Raw genomic sequence first — 10255 nt, 5'->3', positions numbered from 1 at the left:
TTTCTTCTTCCCTCTGAACAAAGTATGACACTGAGCTATAATCCCTTTTATTGAATCTTAATGTTGATTTGAAATTTACCGTCTTATAGAAATTAATTTGCCACAGATGCTGGAGATCTGTCACAAAAACAGAAATTGCTGGAGAAACTCAACAGATGTGGCAGCATCAGTGGGTAGAAAGCAGAGTTAACATTTCGAGTTCAGAGAATTTCTTCATCAGAGTCACTGGGCTCGAAGTGAAAACTCTGCTTTCTCCCTGCTGATGCTACCACACATGCTGAGTTTTTTCAGCAATTTCTGTTTTTGTTTCAGATCTACAGCATCTGCAATTCTTTGTTCTAATTTATTGTTTGTCCCTAGTTGCCCTCGGGAAGGTGGCGGTGAGCTGCCTTCTTGAATGCTCCAGTCCATTTTTTGTAGGTTGACCCACAATGCTGCTAGGGAGGGAAGTGTATGACTGGTTATTCATCATTTTATTCACTGTGGCATTCTCAAATATTTCTAAATATAGACATTTATGTCAAAAAAATGGCACATTCAGAGCATGTACGAACAAATTCACACAGATCTAAATTGATGACTATCATTTGTATCCGCTCAATGTACTTTCACTTTCCTGTCTTTTATTAAGGAACTAATTTTAGTTATAAATTACACCCATCATTGCCTAACACAAATTACACCAAATGACAAGGAAATTGCAATCAATGTAAGTGATGTGCTCTCCACAAATTGTAATTACAAGACATCTTCATCAATAAAGTACAGGTTCACTAATATATTTAGGTCAGACAGCCTTACGAAGTAGAGCTTGAGGGGGAGATCTATGGAACAAATCTATCTCCATGTATTGGCAACCTGAGCTGGGTCTGTTTGAATGAGTATCCAAGTCAATAGTTGAAAATGCAATGTTTAAAGATGAGTTAATCCACACAACTCTTACAAAACTATGAGATGAATGGTGTATAATAGAAACTATTATTATTTGAGAGTTGGATTGTGAAACAAAATTAAAAAGATTTGTTAGCTCTGTGAATGCAATTTGTTTTTGCTAGGTCAGAAATTTATTTGGAACAGTGACATAAATACATTATTTCCAAGGAAGCATGTGGGAGCAGGTGATGTATTCGTTTTCCCAGATAGGGGCAGGTATGAAATGGTATATTAAGGGTATTTCAATTTAATTTCCTCAAATGTATTGGTATGAAATAGAGTAAAAATCCACATGATATAAATGGAATCAATAAAAAAGATCGGGGCCTGAGGAAATCACAGAATAATTTCCTTCTTTCTTCTTCACTTCATTTTTAATGTTACTATGAAAATGAAATTGAAAGATACCAAACTATCACTTTTGCACATTAAACACTTTTTTTAAGAAAATAGAATTTCTAAAAAATATATTCAGAGATAGGACGTTCTTGAAAATCATGAAGTGATGCATTTTGGAAGTTGTAATAAGACAATGGAGTGCTCAGTGAAAGGCAGGACATGAAGAAGCGCAGAAAAACAGAGGGATTTGAAGTTCTTGTCCACAAAGCCATAAAGGTTGAAGGACAGGTTAATAGGGTAGTTAAGAAGGCATGTGGGACTTTTGCCTTAATCAGGTGTGCTTTAGATTATAACAGTAGTGAGGTGATGTTGGAGCTGTACAAAACAGCTGGGATACTGTGAATTTCTGGTCACCAAATTACAGGAAGGATGTGATTGCATTGGATGAGATGCAGAGGAGATTCATCAGAATGTCACCTGGGGTGGAGCATTTTAACTATGGAGAGAGACTGGATAAGCTTGGGTTATTTTCTTTAGAGTAGAGGGATCTGATGGAGCACCTGATTGAGGTGTACATTATTATGAGGAGCATGGACAAGCTGGATAGAAAGCTGCTACCACAGGGGTCAAAAATGAGAGGGAATAATTTTAGAGTGAAAGACAGGAGTTTCGGAGGGATTTTGAGGAAGCATGACTTTGCCCAAAGGTTGGTGGAAATCACCTGGAAGAGTGGTAGAAGAGGAAAACCTCACAACCTTTAAAACATGCATGGATGATCCCATGAAATGTGGTAGCGTTCAAAGCAATGAATCATGTGCTGGAAAGTGGGATTAGCATACATAGATTGGCACAGGCTCGATGGGCGAAAAGGCATCTTCTTTTACGAGGAAAGGTCACTGGACCCGAAAAGTTAACTCTGACTTTTTCTTCACAGATGTTGCTAGACCGGCTGAGATTTTCCAGCACCTTCTGGTTTTACTTCTGTGTTGTATGATTCTATATGGAAAATATTTTGTAGGTCTCATTAAGAAGAAATAACTTTTAAAAATAAATTGCTAAAAAAATCACAATCAATCATTGGAAGGAATGATTTCAGTTCCTGCTGTTCCTAAAATTTTGCATATAAGCTTATGTCTGGAGAGCTTGGGAAAATGTAACAGTTTCTGTTTCCTGTTTTTTTGCTCAGAAGTGAACAATGTTAATGGGGGAAGTGATATTGTGTTGAATGTAACATGAAAACTTTCATACAGCCATGATTTGAGATAAGGAACAGCATAAATCAAACATACACAGATTTCTTTGAAGGGAAAAACATTTGCATCATAGTTCCACCAAAACCTTCCAGGTAATTCAGCGCCAAATAGATCTGCCACTGGGACTTCGTTTTGCTGACAGCATCTACATTTCAGTGCATTTCCTGACTCATTCAGTTCACAAATTCACCCAGAATAATATCTTGGTTGCATTGGAGAATCAGTTCAGTTGGTCATAAACACAATTTTTCCACATAATTTCCTGGGAAAGTGCCAAACATCTTGGTTCTTCTGGATGTACCTATAAAATATAGACATCAATACAATGAATAATTCAGACATTGCACTCTCTATTTAAGGTTAAATATGCCGTGAAGCATGCATGTTACTTTTCAAATAACACGACTGAACAAATATTGTTTGCTGAATAAATGTGGTGACTGTAATTAAAAAAAGTTGAAATGATAGCTATAATTCAAAAACATTTCACAACAGTTCATTGGCTATTCATGCTCTTATCTCCCCTCATAACCAAGTGTGCTATAAAATACCGAAAATTAATAACCAGGGATGTTTTAGCATTGAGCCAACTATGCTCTACTCTATAAAAATAATTCTTGTTTATGGGGAGACTATTAAAATTACATGTAAAAGCAAAACAAAACTATTTTAAGACTTTCTTTAAGCCAACATTGATAAGCGTCCCACCCCCGTGTTTATTTCATATTAAATGAATGACCATAATGATAGATAATTACACTTTTAACACAATTAATGCTACATGACTTAAAATGTTATGACAGACAATTGCAAAGAATAGGGGCTGCAAATTTATTCCCTTAATTTCTATTCATATTAGCTTTCAATGTGATACCTCCAGGAACTCAACTGATTTAATAGTTAATTAAGTTGAGTTTTTCTCTTCAGTTATTGAGCATGTCATAAATTTCAGCCAGATTCCCCATGCAGATCTGTATCCTGTCAACTATGTTGCCAACTAGGGTGGTTTACTGGCACTGTGGCCCAAGGTTAGCACCACTACCTCTCAGTGCTAGGGAGCTGGGTTCAATTCCAGCCTCGGGTGAGTATCCTGGCAGAGTTTGCATGTTTTTCCTTTGTCTACGCAGGCATTTTTTCTGGGTGCTCTGATTTCTTTCCACAGTTTACATGGATTGGCCATGCTAAATTGCGCGTTGTGTCTAGGGTGGGAAATATGGGGATGGTGTAGGCCATGGGTCTGGGTGGGATGCTCAGGTCAGTGTGGACTTGACGGGCTGAATGCCTGCTTCCACACTGTAGAGATTCTATAATTATGATTAAAGTTTATGATTATGAGATTATTGGTGTATATTTGTAATCAATGTAATTGCAAATACCGAATGTGAAAAATACGTAATGATTTCAGTCAGGAAATAAAGGAATAGGTTAAGGAAAATAAAGGCTGCATATGTGGAGAAAGATATAGAGTTAATGTTTCAAGTCCAGAATGACTCCGATTTAGGGACTTGTGATTGAAGTTCTGTACTTGAAACATTAACCTAATTTCTCTCTGCACTGTTGTTGCCAGATCAGTTGAGTTCCTTCAATACTTTCTATTTTTATTTTGGATTTCCATCATTCATAATATTTTGCTTTATTTAAGGCCAGGTGTTAGTTGGGGCCCTAAACTCCAAAATGGCAGCACTGCATGAATTCAATATTACATGACTACCATCGTAATTGGTCAAACTGTATAGTTCTGGCATATGTTCTCTGTGTGTGTACTAACACCTAACCAAAACAGTTAGTATCAGGAACATTCAGATAGGCATCATGGTCACCATTTTGAGGATGAGGTGAAAAGATGGGTTTACAAATTTTCTGGCCTTCGTTCGTGAACATCACACAAATTGTGGCAATATGCTAAATACGAGAACAGAAACAGGAGGAGGCATAGATAGAATATATGTATTGTCTAACATGATATTCAAGATATGGCCTAATGCATAAGTGTTATTTTGGCATTTATGGAGCACTGGTTAATTTTCATATTACTCTGGTGGAACAATATACTTCAGTTTAGGAAATTATTAGACCATTTTTGATATTTCCATACTCTGCATGATCCATTTTCATTGTTGTAGATGCGTAGGGAGTACATAAGCAAACTCAGATTGCACTGGAAGAATAATGAAAACTTAGTGAGATTAAATGGAGAGCTCCCTGGGTGTTAAGCATTTATGAAAAGCATCAACTACATCATATCATTCAGACTCACTTTATCTTGTACTGTATCATTCACACTGCAGTGAGATAGACCTTCTGATTTTTACTTTTTAATAACACACTGACGAACAGGCTAAGTTTATTATATTGAGACATATCTAGCAGTAACCTACCGAAGTACCAACCATCACCACATTTCCTGATAACGTTAATGACGTCTCCTTGTTTGAGCTCCAGTTCATCTTCCTTGTTGGGAACAAATGAATATAAAGCCAAATATCTGTAATAAAAACATCAGCTTTTACCATTTGTGTTAGCACTGCAGAAGATTGGGGTTTCAAAATAAAATTCTTATTTCATTTGTCATAATGTTTTGGAGGAATGTGGCAACAATTTTAATGTATATATCATTTGCAAGGTATCAAAGGCTCAATTAGTTGTGCTGTATGTTGTGGTACCAACAACATATTGTGGTTGGGATGGACTGCTGCCACCAATCCTCCTTTCTATTCTGGGTCTAAGGACCTGAATCATTCACCATGTGTGATGATAAACAACTGTTGAGTCTTAATAGAAGGAACTCTTCTGGCCCACAACATAATTCAGTTTAGTGCATGATAGTGTGAGGTATGAGTTAAATTGATTGTTAGGAATAATTATGAAGATTACCAGGAGTCACAGATCCAGTCCATCAGGACTTTGTGCTTGACTCCTTCTTTGCCCAAAGACAGTATACCATCATCAGATTGGGTGGAGTTTAGTGAAGCTACAGCATTAATGCTTACAGAACCATACCTTGTGCAACAGGCAGCACTCTTGCCTTTGAGTCAGAAGTTGAAGGTTCAAGTCCACTTCAGAATTAGACTCAGTGCTGAGAAAGTGCTTTGTTATTTAAGGTACCATCTTTAAATCAGATGATAGGCTCAGGGGCTGGTTGCCCTTTCAGGTAAATGTAAGATTCTGTCGCATTATTTTGAAAAAAAGGAAATGTTTTATCCTGGTGTCCTTGGCCAATCAACAACGTAAAAAAGAATATCAGGCCATTATGACATTGTACGACTGGGAATTTATTGTGCACCAAATGCCTGCTACATTTCCTAAACTGCAAATATAAACTGCACTATCCAAACACTTGAATCCCCTTTTATGTTACATATTCTCCTATTATCCATCCTTTCCTGATGAGACATGCTAATGCCTTCCCTCTAATTTTCCCATGTGATGAACTTTTAAGCTTAAATTCAGAATCTTTCACACTGTAGCAAGACAAGTAATTACATAAACTTGAGAAATTAGTCAAACATGAACCTTAGCAGTTGTTAAGCTTCCATATATTGGTTAATCTAGTTTCAGAGTGGGCACTGAAATGTTGGCATGTATAGTAGGATGACCATACACTATAGTACAACATGCCTAGGCCTTATACTGTTGAAACCACAGGCATTCTCAATCATCCCTCAATCATATTTCTTACTATTTCAGCACAATGTGCATTGCATTTTACACAGTTCCTAATAATACACTATACATTGTATTTTGAATATACATAGATTTGTTTTTATGAAGTTACAAACAGGTTGACAAATTTGGTTACAAAATTCTAAAGAATGCAGATATCTTGTGTGCCTATGAGGAGGCCAGGACATGAAAATCCTAACTGCAAAATATGTTTGCCAAGCATGGCAGGTTGTTGTCTTGAAAAAACTAACTAAAGTGAAATTGCATAGTCAAAATGCATTGGGATCATGCAAAACTTCAGCTGTGTTGAAGTTGTCGGCCCTTCCTATGGAGGAATAGGAAATCCAGTTAAAGGAAGCCTGCTCTGAAAAGTGTCCATCTCAGATTTAAATTTAACAATTGAATTAGCATTGACCACCATTTGAAGATGAGAATTCCAAACCTCTGATGAAGGATCTAGGCCCGAAACATCAGCTTTCTTGCTCCAAAGATGCTTCTTGGCCTGCTGTGTTCATCCAGCTCCACACTTTGTTATCTCGGGTTCTCCAGCATCTGCAGTTCCTATTATCTCCAATTCCAAACCTCCAGTCTTCTTTATGTGTAGAAGAAATTGCTAACATGTCTCTTGAATGGCCTCAGCCTCATTCTTAGAGTATGCTGTCGGTTTTAGAATCTTCACCAGTGAAAATAACTGTTATCTTCCCTGTCTTTTCATGTTCAAAGCTCTGCCCCAAAGAAGTCAGTTAGATTAGGCCTTAATCTTCTAGATTCAAGAGAATAAAGGTCTGATTTGTTTAAGATAACAAGGTGTAGAGCTGGATGAACACAGTAGGGCAGGCAGCATCAGATGAGCAAGAAAGCTGGTGTTTCAGGCCAGAAAGTTTTATGAAAGGCCCAGACCCAAAACATCAGCTTTCCTGCTCCTCTCATGCTGCCTGGCCTGCTGTGTTCATCCAACTCCACATCTTGTAATCTCAGACTCCAGTAACGGCAGTTCCCACTGTCCCTGATTTGTTTAATCTATCCTCATAACATAACTTCTGAAATCTAAGTATCTTCTTTGTAAACCTGTATTGAACTGCCTTCAAGGCCAAAATATCCTTCCTAAGGCGTGGTCCCCAGATCTACTCACAGAACTCCAAGTGGAGTCTATCTAGGGTTTTGTTCAGCTGCATGTAACACCTGCAAGCTTATATTCCAGCTCTTCACATTGGAAGGCCAGACTTCCATTAGCCTCCTTGACTATCTTCACACCTGTTCTTGGTATTTTAAAGGATAATGCGTGTGAACTCCCAAATCTCAATGGACTTCCATTATTTTTAACTTTGTGTCTTCTAAAAAATACCCTGACTTATAGTTTTTTGGTCAGAAATGGATAACGTCACACTTGCTTATATCAAAATCTATCAGCCCCCACTCTGCCATTCACCCAATCTAACACTATCCTGCTGTAATTTTATGCTGTCATCAACACTGTCTATAATGCTGCCCGATTTTGTATAGATATTGTTTTAATCATTTTGATTTATTAAATTAGGCCTTGCTACATTCATTTCTCCTCAACTCATAAATGTAATTTTCTTGGCCTGAAGAGCAGGGAAGTGGCCTACCAAGGTCATCTCTTCTCTGGCATGAGTACCTCTCCCTTCCTTCAAAATTTTCCTTCTTGCCTTGTCTTCTCCGTATCTTGGCACAATTACTACTGGAATCAGCTACTAGCTGTGTGAGGACACAGAGTTAAACTCATTTTTTACAAGCTGTGATGGTTTTAATGAGGGTGCCATAAAAAGAAATTGCAAGAAATGTTCAACATGCAGTGTTTTGATGAAAATGATTTGCCATATCATGTGTGTGAAACAGACTTCATGATCACATTACTTATGCATGAAATCATCAGAATTACAATGACGCATTTCTGGCTTATTTCCCTGTCTGAATAAATACAGGTTTGTCAAGCATTTCTTTGTGGTGACAGTCTGCTTTCTTAGCAACAACTTGAGAGTTAGATAGTGCTGATGATTCATTTGGGAGTATAGGCATGGAAAAGTAATATGGCTAGACTTGGAACATATCTGAATTAACAACCACAGTCAGTTCTGGCGCATTCCAGTCTTTATGATTATTTTCCCATTAATGATAATTTACTACATTGACAATTTTACTGACTCCTTCAAGTGAGGAGACATTGCAAGATATTTAGAATTCCATACATAAATAGATTTTGATATACAAAATGGTTGGAAAAAAATTTAAAAAAGAGATCTAACTATATTTATTGGTAAAGTAATTTGCTTTTATGATGATCATGTCAGTGAATTTCACTTTTCAAATAGACATAATACAATAAAACTGATAGTGTACCTGGTTCCTCTCTCAGTTTGTAAGAAGGACCAAGTTGACTGGTTTAAGCTATACAAGGTGTCGAGCTGGATGAACACAGCAGGCCAAGCAGCATCAGAGGAGCAGGAAGGCTGATATTTTGGGCCTAGATTCTTCTTCAGACTGATTTAGGCTTGTTAAATATGGCTTTATATAGGAAGATGACTATTTGATCCATGGTATCTGTGATAATATTTTGAAAGAACTATTCAGTTAGTCTGACATCCCTACATTTTTACAATAATCCACACTGTTTGGACAAACGTTCCTACTTTAGTTGACCATTCTGGTAGGTAATGAAAATAGCTCATTATTATATCATGCATAGACCATATGTGCTCTCTGACTGTCGGTCATCATTATTTGTTAGTCTATAGAATGCACCTTTAGTGTAAAGGTCTCCATTGTTTCTCAGCTCTCACCAAATAAATTCTTCCCTTAAGTCCTTAGGAAATCCTATCTTTCCAACAATAAATTATATTCCTTATTTAACACTGCTACTGCACCTCTTTCTTTTCTTTCTTATACTTCTTGGTAGTTTATATCTAGAAGGATTTTGTACCTAGGTCTTCTGTTTACTTTGAGCTAGATATCTATTGACATCATGATATCATATTTCCAGGGAAAATATATGAAGCTGCAGCTCGCCGATCAAATATAGTATAACATGCAATCACATACATTCATAGGAAACCCAGTTTAGGTCTTAGGTCTTGTTGTGTTCTGTCTTATTTTATCCAATGCTTTACTATTGCTAACTATTGTGGTCCTCATGATGGGTTAAAACCTCCACAATGGCAACTTAAAGACAGCTTGCAAGGGCATTGATACCAGTTCAATGTCGATGTAAGCCATCCGTCCTGTATAGGTTCCACCTTTCCTCGAATGATTCCCCATGCCCAAGGAATCTGAAGCCCTTCTTCCTACTTCAGCTATGCATTCATCTTCTTGACACTTCTCTTTTGTACTTTTTAGTATGTAGCACAGAAAGTAACATTGAGTTTACTACCTTCTCAGACCCTTTGCTAGTTTCTTGTGCAGATCCTATTTTCTGCCTGAAAGGTCACATCCCTCTTTCTACATATATAGCTTGCAGCAACATCAACCATAATTTCTAGCTAGTTACCCCATCCTCTCTTCAGAGTGATCTGCAAGCATTCAATAAAACATTTGATCCAGGAACCACAGGGCAACGTGTAATACTGGATTTATGTCTGTCACCACAGAATTGCTTATTTGTTACCCGAACTATAGCATTCCTTTTTGGTGTTAATTTTCTCATCTTCCTCCTGCTGTTTTCCAGTTGAGTCAGCAGTAATATTGTGATATTGGCTGTGTGCGTTCTCCCAAAAAGAAGCATTATTCTCAACAGTGTTATTAATTAGAGCAGGATGCTGTCAGGGAGTCGTTACATTAAGAGCCTGGGCCTCTTTGACTGCCTAGTGTCGTTCATTTTTACTCTACGTGCAAACTCTTAAGTTTAGTGTTAGCACATCCAGTGACTTCTTATTCACACAGCCTTCAACCTCATGGATACTGCAAAGTGATGGCGGCTGTCAGAATCCTGAGCTCAAGTACCTCCAGATGTCGATACTTCCTGCATCTCCATTTGTCTAAGTTCTCATGATATGAGGACCATTCACGAGTTTTCATTCATTACAGATGTGTATTCCACACAATCAAAAATA

The 10255-nt window shown here is 37.4% G+C and overlaps 1 protein-coding gene across 11 annotated transcripts in view; it reads right to left on the bottom strand.

The window, feature by feature from the left end:
• Positions 1–302: 302 nt before the first annotated feature.
• Positions 303–10255, bottom strand: part of LOC125458562 (sorbin and SH3 domain-containing protein 2-like) — a 99521-nt gene continuing 89568 nt past the window's right edge. For all 11 annotated transcript variants that reach the window (XM_059650619.1, XM_048543952.2, XM_048543959.2 and 8 more), the window contains 2 exons: positions 4904–5010; positions 303–2826 (listed from right to left, as the gene is read on the bottom strand). In XM_059650619.1, the coding sequence (XP_059506602.1) occupies positions 2759–2826; positions 4904–5010 (175 nt within the window). In that variant the 3' untranslated portion in view covers positions 303–2758. The remainder of the gene's footprint in view (positions 2827–4903; positions 5011–10255) is intronic.

This window comes from Stegostoma tigrinum, chromosome 13 (genome assembly GCF_030684315.1).
Source record: "Stegostoma tigrinum isolate sSteTig4 chromosome 13, sSteTig4.hap1, whole genome shotgun sequence".
Taxonomy (NCBI): Eukaryota; Metazoa; Chordata; class Chondrichthyes; order Orectolobiformes; family Stegostomatidae; genus Stegostoma; species Stegostoma tigrinum.
The sequence above is the reverse complement of the archived record's forward strand: the minus strand, read 5'-3'. Positions and strand labels throughout refer to the sequence as shown.